This window comes from Beta vulgaris, chromosome 5 (assembly GCF_026745355.1).
Source record: "Beta vulgaris subsp. vulgaris cultivar EL10 chromosome 5, EL10.2, whole genome shotgun sequence".
NCBI lineage: Eukaryota > Viridiplantae > Streptophyta > Magnoliopsida > Caryophyllales > Amaranthaceae > Beta > Beta vulgaris.
Genome location: NC_079206.1, coordinates 52,909,398 through 52,932,558, shown reverse-complemented (window position 1 = coordinate 52,932,558; position 23,161 = coordinate 52,909,398). Strand labels below are relative to the sequence as shown.

The 23,161-nt window shown below is 35.8% G+C and overlaps 1 protein-coding gene and 1 long non-coding RNA gene across 2 annotated transcripts; one reads left to right on the top strand and one right to left on the bottom strand.

The window, feature by feature from the left end:
- Positions 1 to 479: 479 nt before the first annotated feature.
- LOC104893958 (uncharacterized) lies at positions 480 to 890 on the bottom strand. Its single transcript, XM_010680101.1, has one exon. The coding sequence runs from the start codon at positions 888 to 890 to the stop codon at positions 480 to 482; it is 411 nt and encodes a 136-aa protein (XP_010678403.1).
- Positions 891 to 1,499: 609 nt separating this feature from the next.
- Positions 1,500 to 11,518, top strand: LOC109135024 (uncharacterized). Its single transcript, XR_002040012.3, has 3 exons — positions 1,500 to 1,593; positions 1,978 to 2,064; positions 11,229 to 11,518. It is a non-coding gene; the product is annotated as an uncharacterized LOC109135024 (long non-coding RNA).
- The last annotated feature ends 11,643 nt before the right edge of the window (positions 11,519 to 23,161 follow it).

Sequence of the window (23,161 nt, the reverse complement as noted above, 5' to 3'; positions counted from 1 at the left end):
TTACTCCCTCCATCTCATAATATAGTGCCTACTTCATTTTTGGTGGGTCAAATTTTAAAATCTTTGACCAAATATTCTCATTTGTATATATAAAAAAAACATATTCATGTGGGATCTTATTAGATTCGTCTCAATGTGTAGTTTCATAATATCAAGTTTTTATATTTTTATTAATACGGAATTGAAGATATTAAAGGTGAAAATTACGTCTTGGAGACCGTGTAAAAAAGAAACAAGCATTATATTATGGGACGGATGGAGTATAATTTAGTTGAATTTTTCACATTCTAAAAGATTAAGGCCTTAATATTTTCTTGTCTTACTTCCTCCGTCTCATAATATAGTGTTCACTTCATATTTTTCATGTGAATTAAGTAAAAGTGAAAGTATTGGGTCAGACCGTCTGACCAATGCTTACTATTAGACGGGTTGAGCCAAAAACAAGTTCTCATCACTTCGCGTAGAAACATTTAGAATGCTTATAACTTTATTCTCTCTCTTCCTAATTTCTTCAATCTCCTCTTCCTAATTTCTTCAATCTCCTCTTCCAATCTCATCATTTTCCTCTTGAAACCCATTTTCCTCTTGAAACCCTCAATTTGCAGCTTACAATCCCTTAATTTTTCTTCTAAACTCTGGTTCTCCTCACTCAAATGCACATTTTGCTTCTTCAAAATCTTAATTTCGCTCGTAAAATCCCTAATGTTCTCCTCATGATCGTTCTTCATCCTCTCAAACTCTTGATTCGACAGATTTAGCTTTTTTCTTAAATCTTTGCACTCGTTCACTGACTCTGTGAGTTGAAACTGAGCTTCCTTGTTGTTGAGTAGCAACTCGCCGTGATCTTTGTTCAATTGATCTAATTGTTTCGTTAAAATGTTGTTTTCCATAATTGCTTTGTCGAATTTCAGAGTAATTTGGTCTTTCTCACTCTTCCACAACTTTGATTTTTTTTTTTCAGTTAATGCTTATAATGTTTCAGTTGATGTCTCTATTATTTCAGTTGATGTTTTTTACTTGTTTTTTACAGTTGCAGTTAATTGATTTATTATTTCAGTTCATTATTCTTTCAGTTGGTTGGTTTATCCTTTCACTTGATGTTGTTTTTCTTTCATTTAGACATTTCTACCTTTCATTTGGTATTTTTGATTTTTGTTTTTCTTTTAATTTTTGATGTTTTCAGTTGATGTTTTCAGTTGACAAATTTGAAACCAACTGAAAAAAATTGGAACCAACTGAACAAAAAGTGAAACCAACTGAAATTTTGTTGAAACCAACTGAAAAAAATTGAAACCAACTAAAAAAAAATTGAAACCAACTGAAAGTCGTCCGACCAAAGATTATGGTCGGACGGTCTGACGCAATACCTTCTCTAAGTAAAATGAAAGAAGTAGTAGGATTTTTCCCAAAAAATCATGTAAGAAAGTGCTTTTTCAGTGCTTTTATTTTCGAACTAGTATATTAATCAATCAGTCAAAAAGATGAGATATAAAGTTAAACAGAGAAACACAAGATCTTAGTCCCCTATCGCCAATTACTTGAGAAAATCTAGACCTAAATACCCAAAAAAAATTCCAATTCCTTCGAACAATGGTAAATCTACACAATTCTTCCTGAAATTTCGCTTAGTAATAGTCCTTTTGTTGCTAATTTCTCCTTTGCCAAAGAGTTTATTCAATATTGTGGTATTTGCGGAGCCCTCTTTTCAAATTTTTTGGGCTAGATTTGCAAATTTTTGTAGAGTGATTATCTATAATTACAAGGATTATCCGGACTATAAGCGGATAAGCCTAAGAGTGGAGTTTTGGGTTTCATCATTAGTAATCCAGCGAATGCATTATAAAATCTTTTAAGACCGAGTATATTTTCTTTGACTTTCTCATGTCCTAACTCCTAAATATTTGCTCAATGCATATTGTCATTTTTGAAAGTCTTTTCATTTTTGTGGGTGTTTTCTTGTATTGGGTTGCATGGCAGCTATTAAGTCCTTCGAGGAAGCTATCCTTGAAAATGGGGTGCATGTGGGTAACTTCTCTTCTGGTCCTGTTAATAATCCATCTGAATGTAAGTCTTTTAAACCTAGTTTTGTCTCTATTGATGCAGTTAATCAATATTTTTACCCCTCTATTCTTCCTTCATTTCCTGAAGCTGTTATTTTGGATGATCTTAAGTTAAGCAAGATATAGATGATTTGTCTATATCTTGTCTTGTTGGTAAGATGTTAGGGAAGCTTGTTGATTTAAGAACAAAAATTGCTAGACCAAGACTATTGGAGATTTTGTGAACGAGATGTTACTTATCATGAAATGGGGAATGGTGGATATTGATAAGATTTGTTGATCCTGGAGGTGAACTCTTTGTGATTTATCCATGGAGGACTCATTTTTGATCCCTACGTAGAAGAGATAAAATGGGAGATTTGTGGATAAAAATTTCAAGATTCCCAACTAAGTTGTTAAATTTTAATTTTGTTGCAAACTTGTTGCTTACAAATCATGTTGGTTCACTGATTAAGCTTGACTCTAGATCATTGCTTAGGCACAAGATACGATTTCACCATGCTTGTATAAGGGTAGATATCACTAATCCTTTGTTAGAATATGCTGAAGTGTTGCGTTTTGGTGGTGTTGCTTACTATTTGGTTTAGTACGTATACTTTTCATCTGGATGCTCATTTTATGATTGTTAAGATCACTTCATAGATAAATGTGGTTTGCTTTATCCTCCTAAAAAAGAGTTTAAAGTGAGAATGTTGAAGCACCCCAAAAATACATGGCTTGCTAAATTCTTGGGTAATGTTAATAGGCAAGACAAGTCATCCACCACAGCCGAGCAACCAAATGTGGTGGAGGTTAGGCCTAAACATATTGTAGACCTAATTATGTGTCTGTTGTTGGTTATCATTCTGGTGCTTATAAGAAAAAAATTCCAGCTAAAGTTTTTGGTGGTGCTAAAAAAGATGTGATAGAGAAAGGTGTTATTATCAAAGAAGTTTCTGAAAAGATCATGTTCAGTTAGTTGATTTATACTTGCCAAAGAAGGATGAGAAAGCTAAAGGTATTGCTACTTTAGTTCCTGCTATTGAGGTTGATTCCTTCTCTGATGATGAGCTTATTATGAGTGATACTTCTCCAGTTCCTAGTCTTGTTGCTAGAGTTGTCTCATCTCAAATAGTTATGCATAGTAATGTGCCCCAGTGCGAGATTGGTTTCCAGGGGATGTTTCTTGGTCCATGCAATAACGACGATGTAATAGGACCCTCGAAATAAAAGAGCCCCAAAATATATTTATTTTAAATTGTTTGAAGATTAGACAAAAGAAAACATTTGGATCAGTAGTAAAAGTGTAAGAGAGGGAATAATGAGTACATGAAATTCATCAAAGTTTTGTTGTTTAAACTTTTGAAGATAGTCATCATTATCTAGCTGGAAATACGAATCTTATACTTTTATCTTTTTTGAACTACAAATAAAGGCCCAATCAGGAAAATTGTACAGGGTCCCCATTATTTTTACCCACATTTGTCCCGCCGCTGTTGGTTCCATGACCCTCCCCCTTCCCAAAGTCAGTGATGATGTTATTTCTCCAGTCTCTGTCAAGGTTATTTACCCTAAAGATTTGTTTGCTACTGTGTATTTACCTGATGCTGAACATGTTGATCAGCCTGATGGTGAGATTTTTTATGATGATAAGCTGGTTCAGTCTGACGTGGAATTAAGATGATATTTATATTATGGATGATCCATATGGTGATGAGATGTCGGATGAGTATTTGTCCCAGCCAGAAAATATTTTCCATTCTATAAATTCTAAGACTTCTATTATCAAGCAAATAGAAGGGATAGGGGTTGAAGGGTCTAGTCCATGGGATCAAGGCTCTCACTCTAGTTCAGCTAAGAGGAGAAATAATTATTTGGAGAAAAATTCAGCCTCTTCAGGACTGAAGTGGGGCAAAACCTAAGCTAGTCATGTTGGTTTAATATCATTTGCTTTATGATTATAAGTTTTTGGAATGTTAGAGGGTGTAAAAGGCCTTTAATTATGAAAGAAGTGAGAGGTTTTTATAAATGTAATTAATAAAGTTCAGATTATAATGTTGTGTGAGACCAAAGTATTTACCCCTCCTTTGGAGGGTTGTGTAAGACACCGTGGCTTCACACATTTTGATTATCTCTCTTCCTTAGGAAGAGCAGTTGGTATATGGCTTTTGGGGAAAAGTAATACAAGTAACCTTTTTAGTTTATCTGTTATAAGAAAATCGTCTAGAATCTAGATTTATAGTTTGTGATATTAATATAATATCTTCTAATATAAATTTTCTTATTATTTTTGTTTATGCTCCTCCTAATTATTTTCATAAAGATGACTTTTTGGAAGAGCTTATAAATTATGTCAATTTTGTATCTATTTCCTATGTTGTCTTGGTATTTTAATCAGTTAAGTTCCCATTTAGATAAGGTAGGAGTAGCAAATTAAATTTCAGATTTTCAAGATTGTTTTTTATGAATCTCCTATACTCATCGATTAATTGTGTGGAATTACCATATGAAGGATCATGTTTTGCATGGCGCAAAAAGAAAAATGGACCTAATAATACAATGGAGAGATTAGATAAAGGAGCGGCAAGTATTGATTGGTTAAATTTATTTCACGCTTCTAAACTTCATCATCATAACTTCTCTTCATCGGATCATTGTCCAATTTCATTAGATCTAAAGTTACTAATTTATTTGAAAGCTCCTCCTTTAAAATTTGATAAATTGTAGACTATAAGCACTAGTAGAATAATTATTTATTGCTGTAGTGATATTGCTGCAGTTTTAGCCATACTCAGTGATATATCACGTAAAAAGAAAAGGAAAACAATATAAAAATAACCATATTGCTGCGGTTTCGACCGAAAATCGCAGCAATATGGTTTCAGCAAAAAAAATTTGAAATTTTTTGACCATCTGACCAAACATATTGTTTCAATTTCTGGCAAGAACCGCAACAATATGTTAAAATAATATATATAAAATATTAGTTGGACACTTGGACCTACTGATGTGGTTCCTACTAAAAACCGCAGCAATAGGGTTCATCTAGGGTTACTCCTCTTCCTCTCATCAGTTCCACGCCTCATCTCACTCTCTCTCCTCCTCTCTTCCTCTCCTCCCCTCATCTTCTCTCTTCCTCTAAACCCTCTCATCCTCTCAACCACGCACGCCGGCGACCATTCGACAAAAAAATAAATGGCGTCGCTCCTCTCAATCATCTTCATGCTCTTCGTCGGGCGACCCCACTCAAATCATAAATTTGAACCCTCTCACTTGAGATCTGGAAACGAAAGACCAAGCACAAGTCTATGACGCGCGTTCACTAGTGAAAAAAGCCATTTGATGCGGTCAAAATCGAACTTACTAATGCGCTTTTGATCCGCATTAGGTAGGCTCACATCAAATCCAAAAAAATATTTACTGATGAGGTTTTACCTTAAAACCGCATCCGTAAATCATATTAACTGATGCGGTTTTAAGGTAAAACCGCATCAGATTGTCTAAAGTAATGTAAAAAAAAAAAGTGCAGACCTACAAGCTACAGGTCTGCACTATTACTTTTCATTTTCGCCGGATTAGTTTATATCATGTTACAACAACAACATTGTTACAACAACAACAAAATTACAAAAATAAAACCAATGAAACATGGTACAATATTTATATCATAGCCAAAAAATACATATAAAACTGATTAAAAAAATAACAAATAAATCTAAACCGAATTAATAACGCAAATAAATACAAAAATCAACCAAAAAAAATCTGAGAGAAAATACAAACAAAACGAAAATACATTAGAAAGAAAACTAATAACAGAATAAAAACGAAAATAAATTACAAATAAAATTAGTAATAGAACAAAAAAGAAAAAAATTACAAATAAAATTACTAACATAATAAAAACGAAAATAAATTACAAAAAAACTAATAACATAATTAAAATAAAATTAAACAAAAATAAATTGAACGAAAATACTAGAAAACGAGAATATAAATGAAAAAAAGAAAGAAATGAAAAGAAAAAAAAAATAGAGAAATTAAAAGTAAAAATAGAGAAATTAAATGAAAAATCAGTAGTTTCAGATTTTAATTAATTCGCTTCGCGCTTCTTCCTTCGCGTTTCCGTCGATTTTCTTTGTTGGTGTTTCTTCCTTCGATTTTATTTAATGGTGCTTCGTTCTTCGAGTTTCTTTAATGGCGCTTGTGGATTAATTCGATTATTTAGGGTTCGATTGTTTCAGATCTAAATTTGATTGTTTCGAGAGAAGAGTGTTAGAGTTAGGGTGATGAGGGGTTAGAGAGGTGGCGTGAGAGTGGAGAGAGAGGGGACTGTATCTGATGAGAGAGAGAGGAGAGTGTATCGGATGAGAGAGAGAGAAGAGTGTTAGGGTTAGGAGGTAAGAAGAGTGAAGAAGGGAGTTAGGGTTAGAAGGAGAGAAGAATGAGGAGGGTATCCATAAAGCGTGCGTGGGCCGAAGTGGTTAGAAAGCTTGCGTGTTGGGACATCCGAGTTCAGCGTGCTGGGACAAGGATTTTGAGAGATAAATAACAAAAATCTGATGGGGTCCTCTAAACTGCATCAGATTTTTAAAAAGTCGCATCAGTTTTTCTTAATCGATCTGATGCGGTCCACAAGAGGACCGCATCAGATTGTCGTCCCAACTTTTCCTCCCATTTTAATGTTGATTTTCGGATGTGGTTTTACAAAAACCGTCTGTTACTAAGTGACAGATAAGGTTTTTTCCACTATTTGTTTTCTTCGTCGGTCGCCTCCACTCAAAACATAAATTTGTTTTCAACATCTTGTCTGATGCTTTGACCACGCACCGTTCGCCGGTCACTCGCCAAATTCAACAACAACGGCGCGCCGCAAGCCCTGCCCGGCCTTATGCTTTCTTCCTCTCTGTTATTCTTATTTGAAACTACATGTACCAAATTCGGATGCAAATACACGGCCTCTTTGTCCTCTTATTTCGCCGGAAATACACGACCTCTTTCTCCTCTTTCTTCGCCGGAAATACACGACCTGTTAATGGTTCTTATTTTCAATTTTTTTTTTCTTTTTTTCTATTGTAGTTAGGTTTTGTTTTTCGTTATCAAGTACTGATGTTAGGTTGGTGATACTTGCTTTTTTGGATTTTTTTTCATTTTTATTTTTTAGAAGTAATATGGCTCCATGTTAGGTTGGACGACGAGTGTTTATTTTTCGTTTCCGAACGATGAGTGTTAGTGATTTGTTAGTCTCCAATTTGTGACTATGGAGGTTCATGTTCCGATTTCTGAAGTTATTTTCAAGTTCATGTTCCGACTTTTAATCTTTATGGTCCTGATCTTGTAGTTATTAGTTTTAAGAACTCATTTTTGGATTGTTGCTGTATCAGCTGGATCTTTTTGTTGTTTTTATTATCTTTCTACATTTTTACCTTTTTGATGTCAAAATGCAAAAGAAAAAAAATTTCCTTGTACCTGGATCTATTGTTGCAATTTTGGGGAAAAACCGCAGTAATAGGGTTCAATTTTTTTAATAAAAAACCTGTTGATACGGTTTTGGGTAGGAATCGCTGCAATACATTTCATTTTTTAAATAAAAAAAATCATATTGTTGCGGTTTTAGGTAGGAACTACATCAATATGTTGCTCTATTGCTGCGGTTAAAAACCGCAACAATAGTTTAATTACCTATTGTTGCGCCTTTAATTAATTGCTGCGCGGCCAAAACCGCCACAATGGGCCACTTAATTACAACAATAATAAGCACTTATTCTACTAGTGGAGAAAAGATAAAAATACACTTCTTAAGAATCATGGTGTACAGGATTTCATGGTTCTAATATATTTTGTCTAACAAAAAAAGTCAGCTCCTGAAAGAAGCAGCTAAAAATTGGTCTTTAACTCGATTTGGCAATATTTTTCATCAATTTAGATAGGTGGGAAAAAAAAGATTAAGATTGTTCAAGATAAACTTATTATTTCAAATGATTGTCTTAAGCTTATTCAAACTCAAAATATTCTTCTTTCTAAACAAATAAAACTATTCGAATTTCAAATCTTATTGGAAAGTGAAAACTAAAGCTAACCATATAAATTAGGTGATGTTAATACCAAGTATTATCATGCATGTGCTGTGATTAGAAAAAACTATCATCTTATATACCTCTATTAAATATACATCAAATAATCAAATAACTTATCCAAAATTAATTGAAGAATACATATATCTAATGCTTTTCTCGATCAATTTAAATCTAATCCTAATTGTGAGTTTGATTTGATGTACTAGAACCGATTATTTTTTAGGAAGATAATTGCTATCTATGTAGGGATATCTTAATAGAGGAAGTAAAGGAAACTGTTTTTAATTTAGCCCCTGATAAATCCCCGAGTCCGGATGGATTTCCCCTTTTCTATTTTCAAAAGGATTGGACCTGTAGGAAATTATGTGTATACGGCAGTAAAAGACTTTTTTCATTCGGGAAAGATATTAAAGATAATAAATCATAATTTTATTACTTCGATCCCTAAAATTGATTCTCCCTCAAATCATAACCATTTTATATCTATTAGTTTATGCTCTACTATTTATAAAGTAATCTCAAATATAATGGCCAATAGATTACGCCTAGTAATAGGTAAAATTGTTCACCCACTTCAGGGTGCTCTTGTCCCTGAAAAACTAATTCAAGATAATATTTTACTAGCCCATGAAGTGTTTCATACTTTTAAAAGTAAAAAGGGGAATCAAGGTTGGCTTGCAATAAAACTAGATATGGAAAAACTTATGATAGACTAGAATGGAACTTTATAATTGCTACTTCGAAAAAGTAGGACGATGCTGTCAAAAGTAGATTGGTTGGTTAAAGATATGTATTGTAATCCCCCATATTTTAAAGATATTTAATTAAAGCTATTCAATTTCAGTATTTGAGAGCATAAGGGTATTTTGGTCATTTTACCAAAAGAGTATTTGAGCATTTCCACAAAGAAGTATTTTAGTATTTTCAAGAAAGTATTTTATTAATATTAGTAGGAAGATTATTTTGGAAACTGATCATCATATGTATTTAGGCAATTTGATGAGAAAGGGTATTTTAGTCTTTTACCCCAAAAGACTACCAATATAAAAGAGGGGAACCCTTAAGTTTTCCATCATTTTATTAGCCACCATTTCTCAAAAAAAGGAGTAAGTGAGTTTTTCTCTCAAACCCTTGTTCTTCCTCAAGTAAGTTCTTCAAGTAATTTTCTTCAAAGTTCAAGCTTCTAATTAATATCGTTTTTGTTTTGAAAATTGTCAGAAAGATCTTGCAAATATCAAAAGGAAGCAAAAGGTTAATTATTTTTTTCTGAAATTTTTTGGGTTTTCTCCCATATTTTCTCTCTCTTCTTGCCCCTCTCTTTCCTTGCGAATTCCGGGCATCACGGTGGTGGTTCGCCAGCGAGTTTCGACGGGAGTGCTTGGCCACTGTCGGCCAGCAGTATATGGCATCCAACTGGGCACGAGCACCGCCTTGCCACCGCCGCGCCAGTGGTGGTGCAGGTGGTGCTCGTGGTGGCGCCGGTTGGGTTAGTTTTTGAGATCTGTGGTTTTCAAACCACTAGTTAAAAAAAAATTGTTATTATTATTAAATAATTTACAGCAGTAATTTAGTTAGTAATTTAATAATTTTTATGAAGTTATAAGTAGTAGTTTATAGTGGGTTTTGCGTACTAGTAAAGGTTTTCAAGATTTTGACCCAAAATAGATTTTAAAGCCTTTTCAAACATAAATCAGCTTTGTTAGTGTTTTTAAAGGTGCTGATTTTTAGTTATTAGTAACCTTGAATAATTGTTGGTGAGTACTAATTGATAGTACTTTATTATTGGTAGGTTTCAAGTATAGTAAAAGCAAGTCAAGCTTTTGACTGTTGATTTTTGTGTGTTATCAAGGTACATACACTTTGACCTTGACTTTAGTATATTAAAGGTTATTTATTGAGCATGAGGAGTAAGGAGAGGCTTATGCCTTATAATTGTTTGAGTACATGTTGAGAACTTAGAAAGGAGATTAAGAATGGAACTTTTGAGTATTCCTATATTTTGAAAAGCATGTGATTGATGATTATTGCTTTTGAGTATGATTAAAGTTATTAAAGTTGTTCTTGAAGCTAGGGCTTGCCTGAAAATATTTTATTGAGCATGGTCTCATTTGAGGTTATATATTTTATTGAGCCAGGTCTCATCATAAGTTATGTATTTTATTGAGCAATGTCGCATTATAAGTTATACATTTTACTGAGCATGGTCTCATGAGAAGTTATATTTTGTTGAGCAAGATCTCACAAGTTTTAAAGTATTTGAGCAAGGTCTCACAAGTCTAAAGTTATTGAGCAAGGTCTCACAAGTAGTTCAATCATTGCGCAAGGACTCAATTGATTGGATCATGGATCCTTAAGAAAGTAAGAAAGGACGACTCATGGAGCTGTTAAAGTAATAAGATGAGCAAGGTCTCAAGGAATTTAGAATTGAGTTGTTCATGGTGTTTGTTGCATTCACTTGTTAAAGAAAGATAAGAAATTAATTTATTTGCTAGATGTATTATTATCGTGATTGTGTCTCACATAATGGGCTTTGGCAATAAAACTCTTGGGATAGATGCCCCATGAGTATTACATAAGGGGGGAGTTAGTGTAAAACTATACTCCTGCATATAGCTTAGCATGACGATGCTAATGCTTTTATTTTATCAAGCAAGTTTATGGAATTCCAATTATCAAGATCTTTGAGTGGACTAGGCGTCACTCGTATTTTTTATCTCTGAGATGTTGAGTCTAGAGGCTCACTCTCACCCTCGTTCATTACTAACAAGGTTAAACTTCTCGAGTCAAGTTATTTAAAGTTCATGGAACTTTAGTAAGAGGTGTGGGATCTCTTACACAAGGAATAGTAGCCCGAATGATTTCAAGAGGAGGACAGTGCCCGTTCATTGCCAAATAATATTAAAAGAAAGTATTTAGTAAATACAGTTATATGCTTGTCGCATGTAGAGTCATAAGAAGAGCAAGCCGAAGTTGTTAAGGATTCCATGCATCATTATTCGCATTAGTTTAATTATGTTATGTACTCTGCGTTGCTGATGTATGTGCTTCTTTGTTTTCTTTTGGTTGTTGTTTTTCCTCAACGACCCTGTGATGACCCATTTGGCGAGCAAAGCTTTGAGGAAAAGTTTCAGGTACAAGTTCTTGATGTGCATGGGAATCATAAGCATCCGTATGGGAGTTCTAGTACATGAGTACTTTCTTAATAAAGTTATTTTGAATTTTATGTTTGACTTTACTTGACTATTGGGGTCAAGGTTTGACTTGTTTTGAAGATGGGACTAGTATGGGATAGTCTCCGAGTTTGTAACTCATTTATATACTTTCTTATTTCAGTTGTATTAAAGTATTTATAGTTTATTTTAAAAGACTTTCGTTGTATTCTCTAATTAACCTTGCGTATTACCATGTGTGGCATAACAACTCCTGTAATTTCCGCTGCTTTGTGTGACTAAGTGCTTGATTGCAACGTGATAAACATTTTCTACTTGCATGGAGTCCATTTTGGACTGAAAGGTGTAGTATGACTACAAAGTAGTGCTAGTTTTACTTCGATATACTACTCTAGTAAGAGAGTTAGTATGAAAGTTCCTTAGAGAGAAAATTGCAAATTAAATGTCAGCGTGGCATTTGCTTAGTAGTTTTGACCTATATTGAGGGTCAATAAGCGATTTTTGAGTCGAATTTTTTTCTTGGGCAGATCAATGGCCGATAGAAACGCTAGAGTTGATGCTCAGCTGAGGAATTTAGTCCAAGTGACTAAGAATTTAGCTAAAAGAGGAGGTCCTTCGAAGAAGAAGTCTGTTGATTGGTTTAAGAGGGTTAGTGATAGTAAACCGCCTTCTTATGTTGGGAAAGGTGATCCTGTCAAGCTTGAGAATTGTTTTAGAGATTTTGAGAAGCTATTCGATGCTATCCAATGTCCAGATAATAGGAAGGTAGCTATAGCTGCGTATTAGCTCAAGGAGGAAGCCGACTTTTGGTGGTCACAACATAATGAGACACTAATGGCGAGGCCTGACTTTGATTGGAAGGCTTTCGGAGGAGCTATGAAGGAGAAATTTTATCCCAATTTCCTAAGGAGGCAAAAGGCCACTGAGTTTGATGAGTTGAAGCAAGGTGATATGAGGGTGGAGCAGTACTATGAGAAGTTTGTAGGATTGATGAAGTTTGCTCACGAGTTAGTACCTACTGAGGAAAGAAAGGCTATTAGGTTTAAGACTGGTCTTAGTCTTGAGGTGAAGCTTGGGCTAGGAGGTTCAACTTTCAGAACCTTAGAGGAAGTGTACGATAGAGCTGCTCATTTAGGTTCCTATTTGAAACAAACTGGAGTTGAGAGCTCAAACAACAAGAGAAAGGAGAATCCTAGTCGATCATAATTTCCAGAGGAACGACAAGAAGTTCAAGCCTCAACATAACTTTCACCAAGGTGGACAATCTAATGGCCAAAGCAAGGGGGGCCAATATCAACCACAGAAGGGTGGAAATGGTCCTAATAAGGGAAGGAATGGAGATGAACGAGTGTATTTCTACAAGAGGTGCCCCTACAATCATCCTGGAAAGGATTGCGAAGGAAAGCTAGTGGAGTGTAACTACTGCCACAAATTGGGTCACCGAGAGTATGAGTGCTTCTCCAAGAACCCTGAGTTGAAAACTGACAAGGGCAAGAGCGGAAACCGCGTTAGTCAAGGCAATCGAGACCACTCAGGAAGCAACAACTATCAAGGTGGGAACAAGCAAAATGGGAACAACAAGACCGTTTCGGGTGGAGCTGGTCCTAGTGTACCTGCAGTGGCAAGATTAAATGTCAAAAGTGCTAGGGAAGCAGAGACATCTAAGGACGTAGTTACGGGTAATGTTTCTATTAATTCCATTTTTGCTAAATCTTTATTTGATTCAGGAACCAAACGTTCATTTGTTTCGAAGTTAGTTGTTTCAAACTATGGCTTAGAAAACCCTAGGGATGTTGAAATTCCTATTATGTTACCATCCGGGGAAGTAGTAACTTGCTCAAGAGTATGTGAGAACGTCCTTGTGAGAATTGGGGATGTAGACTTTGAAACCAACCTCATAGAGTTTTCATTTGGAATACTTGGAGATCATTCTAGGAATGGATTGGCTTAAAGAGTATAAAACCGAGATTCTTTGTGGAGAACAAAAGGTGAGATTGAGAAATAAGAGTGGGAAAAAGGTGACTTTCAAGACTAAACCACAAGAAGGTAGAATTAAGATTATTTCAGCCTTAAGTTTGGTAAAGCAAGTGAGTAAGGAGATCTGTTATTCTTGTGTAGTGTGCAGAGTTGAAAGAAAAAAAAACTTAAGATAGAACACGTGAAGGTGGTGAATGAGTTTCCAGACGTGTTTCCAGAAGATATACCGAGAATGCCACCTCAAAGGGAGTTAGAATTCACCATAGACTTAGTTCCTGGAACTGCCCCTATATCAAAAGCACCCTATAGAATGGCTCCAGCAGAGATGAAGGAGCTCAACAAGCAACTAGAGGAATTACTCGAGAAAGGGTACATTAGACCTAGTTATTCCCCATGGGGAGCGCCTGTTTTTTCGTAAAGAAGAATGATGGAAGCTTGAGGCTATGTATCGATTATAGAGATCTCAACAAGGTGACTACTAAGAATAAGTATCCGTTATTCGATCAATTAAGAGGAGCTGGAATATTTTCAAAGATAGACTTGAGGTCAGGGTATCACCAATTGCAGATTGGGGAGAAGGACATACCAAAGACTGCCTTTAGGACGAGGTATGGTCACTATGAGTTCACCGTGATGCCATTTGGTTTAACCAATGCACCAGCGATGTTTATGGACCTCATGAATAGAGTATTTCGAGAGTATTTGGACAAATTTGTAGTCGTATTCATCGATGATATCCTTATCTACTCGAAGAACAAGGAGGAGCATGAAGAGCACTTGAGATTGGTATTATCTACACTTAGGGAGAATCAGCTTTACGCAAAGTTCTCGAAGTGTGAATTTTGGATGGAAGAAGTGGCGTTTCTTGGCCACATTGTGTCAAAGAAGGGAATTTCCGTAGATCCGTCAAGATAACCGCAGTGAGCGAATGGCTAAACCTAGGAATGTTACTGATATAAGGAGTTTCTTGGGTCTAGCTGGCTACTATAGACGTTTTGTGAAGGATTTTTCGAGGGTAGCTAAACCAATGACTAGCTTATGAAGAAGGATACAAGTTCATATGGACCGAGGAGTGTGAGAAAGCCTTTAAGAAGCTTAAGGAGTTGTTGACTACAACTCCAATTTTGACGTTACCAGAGGAGAATGTTGAGTTTGAGGTATATAGTCATGCTTAAAATGGTTTAGGGTGTGTGTTGATGCAAACCCAAAGGTTATAGCCTATGCTTCTAGACAATTAAAACTGTACGAAGTGAATTATCCAACCCATGATATAGAGTTAGCCGCAATAGTGTTTGCTTTGAAGATTTGGCGACACTACTTGTATGGAGTGAAGGTAAAGTTGTATACAGATCACAAGAGTCTGAAGTATTTGTATACTAAAAAAGATTTAAATATGAGACAGAGAAGATGGTTGGAGTTGGTAATGACTACGATATTGAGATCTTATACCATGAAGGAAACGCAAACGTCATTCACTAAGGGAAAAAAAAGGAAGGGCTGCGCAGGAAGGGCTGCGCTTTTTCTATAAGCGCAGCCCTACTAGTGAAGGGCTGCGCTTTTCTTCAAAGCAGCCCTACATAACAGAAGGGCTGCGCTTTTTCTAAAAAGCGCAGCCCTTCACTTAGTAGGGCTGCGCTTTTAAAAAAAGCGCAGCCCTTCTCACAGTAAGAAGGGTTGCGCTTGTCTAAAAAACGCAGCCCTTATAAAGAAGGGCTGCGTTTTTTAGACAAGCGCAACCCTTTATGGGATTTTTTTTTTTATTTGAAAAGAAGTGGGCATTGGACTTGTAAAATAATAAGTGGGCTACTAGGGTTATTCTCACACCCTCATTCTCTCTTCTCTCTCATACGCCCCTCTTCCCTCTTCTCTCTTCTCTCTCATACGCCCCTCTCTCTCACCCTCCCTCTTCTCTCTTAACCTTCGTCGGACTTGTAAAACCGTTCGTCTCGCCAACAACAAAAACCATCGCCGTTCGTCTCTCATACTTACCGCCGTTCGTCTCTCATATCGCCTTCAACCGTTCGTCGCGCAAAAACCACCGCCTTCAACTTCTCTCGCCGTTCGTCATACCCTCTCTCTCCTCTCTCGCCGTTCGTCTCGCTCCTCACCACCGTCGCCGTTCGTCGTTGACCTGCGCCGCGCGCAACTTCTCCCGTTCGCCGTTGGTCTTCGTCACATATGTAATTTTAGGTTTTTTTTTCATTTTTGTTTATTTTCGTTTAATTCTCATTTTTTGTTCATTTTTCGTTCCTTTTTTTTCTATTTGTTCGTTCATTGGCAGCAACTTCAGATCTATAATTTTAGGGGTTTTTTTCATTTTCGTTTATTTTTTCTTCATTTTTTTTCATTTTTGTTCCTTTTCGATTTTTTTTTTTCAGGATATTAATTTCTGTTTTTTGGTTTATATTCATTTCTTTTTGTGTAGTTACTCTATAATTTTTTGTATTCTAATGTAGTTGGTCAATTTTTTTGTATTCTGATGTAGTTGGTTTGTATTCATTTCTTTTTGTTACTCATTTTTTTCGTTTGTATTAATTTTTGTTAATTTTTTGTATTCTGATGTAGTTAGGTAAAAAAAATTTGTGCTCATTTCTTTTTGTGCTCTATAATGAATTGTGTTTGTATCTTGTACAAATGTATTAGTGTTATGCACTTGGGTTTACCTTGGTTAATGAAATATCATATATTTTCTGATTCATATCTCCTTCTCTGAGATAGTTTATGTGTCAGATGAAAGTTGTGACAAAGTTCTGGTTTCTTGTTACTACATTAACATTGTTTTATAGGCATGTATGCTGAGCACACAAGATCAGATCTTTAATGTCAAATTTTATGTTGTTTTTAGTAAAAAAATGTCGAAATTTTTTTTTTATTTTTTTTTATTTTTTTTTTGGTAGGAAGGGCTGCGCTTTTTCCTAAAAAGCGCAGCCCTTCAAGCTTAGAAAGGCTGCGCTTTTTAGGTAAAAGCGCTGCCCTTCTAAGCTTGAAGGGCTGCGCTTTACAAGCGCAGCCCTACTTAAAAAGTGAAGGGTTGCGCTTGAAAGGGCTGCGCTTAAAAAGCGCAGCCCTACAGGTCATTTTCAGCGCATCCCTTCTTCATTTTTCCCCTAGTGATTGCCGATGCGCTAAGTCGCAAGTCTTGCCATAGTTTAAGTACTTTGGCACTTCCAGAGAAGTTGTATGACGAGTTTAGGAAACTCAACATTGAAGTTGTTGGGAGTAGTGGAGTGGAAGCATGCTTAAATGGTATTACGATCCAGTCAACATTGAATGAAGAAATTCTAAAGGCCGAGAAGGGAATGAGGAAATGGAGAAGATAAAGAAGTTGATCGAGGAGAAGAAGACAAAGGAGTTTAACATCCATGACGATGGAAGTGTCCGATTCAATGGAAGGTGGTGCATACCGTCGAGTTGCACCGATTTTAAAGAGAAAGTGATGAAGGAAGGGCACAACACGACTTATTCTATGCATCCTGGAGGAGATAAGTTATATAAGAACTTGAAGCTAATGTTCTGGTGGAACAACATGAAAAGAGAAGTGGCTGAATTTGTTGCTAGGTGTTTGACTTGCCATAAGGTGAAGAGCGAACACAAGAGACCTCAAGGGACGATTCAACCGTTACCAGTGCCTGAGTGGAAGTGGGATGACATAGCGATGGATTTCGTTATAGGTCTCCCTAAGACAGTGAAAGGATTCACCAAAGTGTGGCTAATTGTAGATAGACTAACTAAGGTAGCAAAATTTGTTCCGATGAAGGACAATTGGTCGATGTAACAGTGTGGTAAAGTATATGTGGACCAAGTGGTGAGGCATCATGGAGTTCCTTCCACTATTGTGTCTGATAGGGATTCAAGATTCTTATCTCATTTTTGGGAGGCATTACAGAAAGCTTTTGGGACCGATGTGCTTAAGAGTACAACTTTTCACCCAGCGACTGACGGTCAATCGGAGAGAACCATTCAGACTCTCGAGGACATGTTGAGGGTGTGTGCCTTAGATTACCCTAAGACTTAGGATGAGATGTTGGCTTTAATAGAATTCTCATACAATAATATAGCTACCATTCTAGCATTAAGATGGCTCCGTTCGAAGCCCAATACGGTTGGAAATGTCGCAGTCCATTGTCCTGGAATGATATTAGCGAGACGGTTACTTTGGGACCGCAAATGATTGAAGATACCGTGAATGAAGTGAGATATATCCGTGAGAAGATGAGGGCGGCCCATGATCGTCAAAAGGCTTACACTAGTAGAATAAATGCTATTTGCTGCGGTAAAAAAAGTGACCTATTGCTGCGGTTTTGGGCGCGCAACAATTAAGGGGGCAGCAATAGGTAATGATTATATTGCTGCGGTTTAAAACCGCAGCAGTATATGTCAGATATTGCTGCGGTTTCTAGGCCAAACCGCAGCAATATAATTTTGTGTTATCAGTTTATAAGAGAATATTGCTGCGGTTTTGGCCTAGAAACCGCAGCAATATTCCTTTTTTTATTATTTACTTAAGTATATTGCTGCGGTTTTGACCTGAAAACCGCAGCAATATGTCAGAATACAGGTAAAAAAAAAATTTTTTTTTTGCTATTAAATTTGAAAAATTTGAAGCAGACTATCCACCAAATTCACATAACAAATGAGCATCTTATCTTTCAAGATAAGACCACATTCATTCACAACAAATGAAACTAACAATAAATCAAAAAAATTGAAACTCCTAACATTAGATTATAACAGTAAGATGATGAAATTTATAACAATATCTAAAATCAAAGAACTAAATCTAAAAAATTATAACAATACAAGAAGAAAATCGGAAAATCAAATCTAAAAAAAAAAAACTAAAACCGAAGAATTAAATTTAAGAAAAAAAAGAACTAAAACAGAGCCCAGATCTGCTTCGCTGAGGGTTTGACTGTTGCCAGTTTCGACATAGATGAGGCTTCGCTGGGCTTCTCCGTCGCCGGTTTCGTGTGTGTGTTTGGTGGGCTTCGCGTGTCGCCAGTTGCGGTTTACTGGTGGAGCGACGATCGAGATTTATAACCACGAGCGACGACCCAGAGTTGTAGACCACGAGCGACGGTCGAAAATGACTGGACGACGAGCAACGGCCGAGATGGCTGGACGACGAGCGATGACTAAGATCAGTAGGTCACGAGCGACGAAGAACAATGAAGAGGACGATAAAGGAAAATCAGAGATGATTGTGCGTGGTTGACGAACAAAATGAGGAAGGAGATTTAGATGAGTGAGAATGAGGGAGGAGATATAGTAAAGTAAGAAGGGGGGAGGAAACCGGATGAGTGAGAGAGGGAAGGAAACGGTAGTGAGGGAGGAGGGAAGAGGGAAGGAGTGAGAGAGAAATAGAAAACCACGCCTTAAAACCTATTCCTTAAAAAAACCCTAATAACCCTATTGCTGCGGTTTTTTGTAGGAACCGCAGCAATAGGTTTAAATAATATTTTAATATATTGCTGCGGTTTTTTGCCAGAAACCGCAGCAATATATTTGGTCAAATAGTCAAAAATTTTCGAAAAATTTCTGTTGAAACCATATTGCTGCGGTTTTCGTTTGAAACCGCAGCAATATGGTTATTTTATAATTTTCCTTTTTTTTTTACGTGATATATTGCTGCGTATGGGTAAAACCGCAGCAATATCACCGCAGCAAATAACATTTATTCTACTAGTGTTATGCATATCAGAATAGAAGAGATAGTGAGTATCAAGTAGGCGAGAAAGTCTTACTGAAGGTGTCACCTATGAAAGGGGTGATGCGTTTTGGGCAAAAAGGATAGCTTAGCCCGAAGTTTATAGGTCCCTATGACATTATTGAAAGAATTGGAAGATTGGATTATTGTTTGGATTTGCCGAATAAATTGGGAAAGGTGCATAATGTGTTCCATGTATCCCAACTAAAGAGATATGTGTCTGATAAGTCTCACGTATTAGATCCCGAGATTGTAGAAGTGGATGAGACGCTTTCTTTTGAAGAGAGGCCAGTGAAAATCTTGGACTCAAAGGTAAGGAGTACAAGGAATAAAGATATAAAGATACTCAAGGTTTTGTGGTCTAACCAGCGTACTGAAGAGGCTACCTGGGAGACTGAAGATGAGATGAGAAAGAAGTATCCTGAGCTCTTCGGCTATATGTAATTACGTATGTGTAAGAATTATAAAAAATTTATATTATCACATTACTAATTGAGACGAATCAAACAAGACCCCACATAACTATGATAGAAAATTTTGAAAAATTATATGTTATTTCAAATAGTGCAAAAATTGCAACTAGGAACATCTATGATGAATAGAGGGAGTAGTAAAAATCAATTTTAATTGAAAAGAATCAGCTTGTTAAAAAGAAGTTTGATTAAGTTTTAATTAGTTTGACTATTCTTGTACGATTTAATGATTTATTTATATATTATTATTATTAATTTATATATTTATTATTATTAATTTATTATCATTATCATCATCATCATCATTACTTGATCAATATGTATCACATTACTTTTTACACATATCATGGTTTATAATTAAAGATGATAAGCCGTTGTTTGATTATTAATTGTTATATTAAAGAGTTTGAAGTGATAGGAGTTATAAGGGTATAATTTTTTTAGATGAGAAAGTGTGGTGGGCCACCTGAAAATTAGAAAGATTAAAAAAAATATTAAGTTATGTCCAGAAATAGAAACATAAAGAGTAATGTTGGATGGATGGAGGTGAAAATTGCAAACTACCTCCTCTAATTTTTTTTTATCTTTCTCACTTTCCTGTACACATCTCCCAACGCGTATTTTTGAACTTAAATATCTTTTATTATATATTAGTAAAAATTATAACGATTGAATATTAATAATGTACTAATTGAGTCGAATCAAACAAGACCCCACATGACTATATTTTTTCTTATAAATTGAAAAAACATTAAGAAGATTCTCTCTAAGTATGAATAGGGCCAAGATTCTAAGTGAGAACAATAAAAAAAAACAGAGGAAGTATTATACATCATACATATCAAGTATATGGAAATCTAAGCAAAAAACCCGATTTTCCTGTACCATATTTATTTTTTTCCCAAAAAATTGAAACGTTCAATTTACCAAAATATATCTAGTTGTCATGAAATATATTATATATGGTCTAAATATTTTTATCTATTTTCATATATTTTACCCCACTTCTTTCCCCACCTAATTTTCTTTCTAATCACTCACTCCTACCTAAAAATAATTTTAATATTATGGTTTGAATTAATCCTAATAACTCATACTCCCCAAAATAATCCATGACACCAACAAAACTCAAATTATGGAAATAATCCTTACTTCCAAATAATTCTTATTCCCAAAATGATCCAAACCACCCATAAAATCCCCAAAATACTTTTCAAGTTGATCCAAGTGTTCTACAAAATTCAAAATTCCAACTTATATTTATGTTTTTTTAAAGCCAATCAAATCACTAAAATTCTCAAAAATCTTCACAATAATCTCCACAAAGTTCTCATCATCTATCCCAACAGCATGAGCAAGTTCATCCATCTTTTTCTATATCCTACAATTTTTCACAACAAAATGAACAATCTCATGGACATGATGTGATAGATCTATTATTGTCTCTTTATTGTATTGTAAACTTTAACTATTGAAACTAGTATATATGGTGTATATTGTCGTTCATTTACTTGTGAATTGTCATAAAATTTATAATATTAAGAACTCAATTATTAGTGTAATAAATAACAATACTAATAAGTTCAATTAAACACTTCTAATAAATAACAAGCAAATCAATATCAATATCCATACAAATAACTAAAAAGCGTTCTTAAGGAAGTTTACACAGCCATGTGGGCTGTTCCTTCAGTTGTTTTTTTCATGTCATCAATATACATTAAAAAAAGTAGGAACATGCTCCACATAAGATGATGTGACCTCAAGTTAATACAATAAAGTTCTACAAATGAATTATGCAACATTAAATACTACTCTTTCAACATGAAAATATTAATAGCCCGAGGCATCGTTCGTGCCTAATAACTAGTGTATTATTAAAATGTGTTGACAAGTACTATATCGTGCCACATTTCTCCTTCCTTTCAATTGCAAACATGGCGGTCATTTGTGACATGGCAAGTATGTATGCCACATGGCAAAAACTCTTACCTTACATATGAGGATTTGAACCACAAACCTTATATATCAAGAGCGTATGGAGCTCCTACCATTATTGTGTTAATTTACTCCTAAGAAAACTTATTAATGGACTTAACACAAGCTTTTAAAATATAATATAGAGGAAAGTAAAAGACAAAGTTAACTATAAAATTAGAAAATACAATGTTATGAATTTTTAGTGTAACTCATTTAAGAGTAACCTACAATGTTTAGTACATATAATAATCTAAATATTTTTTTAGTTAGAATAATACAAATTGTTGTCCGTTCTCTCGCAATAATACAAATTTTTGATTATTTTTAAACAATATAAACTTTTACCCAAAATTCCTCCAGTAGGGCATGCATATGATCGGTTAATCACTTGTTGGTGCAAGTAAATTATTTACATGGCACTTACTTCTTCTTCCTTGTTTGCTCTGGTTCTTCTTCCTCCATTTTATTTCATTTCATTCTTCTCTTTTGCTTTGCCTCCACTGTCTTTCTCCCTTTTGTCACCTCTAACACCACCCCCACCCCTTCCACTGCCCTTTTCCCCTGACAGGACCCCCTTCCCCCCAGACAACTGCCACCATTGCTGTTAAAATCTCAATCCAAATCTTACTATCCTACGATTCTACGATCTGGAAGGACCTCACCGATCCCGATCCTAATTAGGATCCTAATTTTGTAGGATCTTTCGATCTTACCCAATCACAAAATATCACATGGTAGATCTTAATACGATTCCACGATCCTACTACTCTACGATCCGATTCTATCGTAAAATAATCATAAAATAATTTCACATATTATATTTCTCGTATTAGATTTTGTTTGCATGTTACTTTGATATTATAGTATTGAAAAACTATTACCATTTGCCAATAAAATAAGTCACTATTAATATGTGTAAATTTCTAATACGAGGTTCTCACCATATTCTAGAATACCTATCTCTATTTTATTACAGAATTGTAGGATCTTAAGATCATACGATCCGATCCAACCGACTTGATCCTATCAACCCCTAAGATACAAAGTAGAATCTCGATCATGATAACACTGATTGCCACCCCCTCCCCCACTGCCACCTACCTTTTGACCACCACCAACACCAAAATCGCACCTCACCCAGTCGAATCAGCTCCCCTCCACCCCCGAAATAACCTCCCACCCACCTATAAACAGCCGCAACACCCAAAACAACCCCTCACCTACTCGAAATCAGACTCTACCAATTACCACCACCCACCCCCGTAACAACCCTTCACCCACAAAAAATTATTCCCCTATCTAAAACCCACCGCCTTACCCCGAAATCATCCCCACCCATAAATAATGGTGGTGATGTTTTGCTTTGGCGGTTTATTGGAGTGGTTTGGAGTTTTTATTTTGCGGGTGATTTGGGGTTCATGGTGGTGAGTGTGGTGTGGATAGGATTTTGTGGGTGGGGTTCTTGGCGATTGTGGTTGGGTTTTGTGTATTTCGGGGGTGAGGGAGTGGAGGAGGTGGTTTTCGAGGATGGGTGGCTGGGGTTGGTGATTTTCGGGGGTGAGGTGGCTGAGTTTGGTGGTTTTACGGGTGAAGGATTGGAGGGGGTGGTTTTCGAGGGTGAACGAGTGGTGGGGGTGGTTTTTGGGGGTGGGGGGAGGGGAGCAGTGGTGTTTTCGAGAGTGGAGGAGGAGAGACATGGTGTTACCAGTGGTTGGGGTGGAGGAGAAGGAGGCGGAGG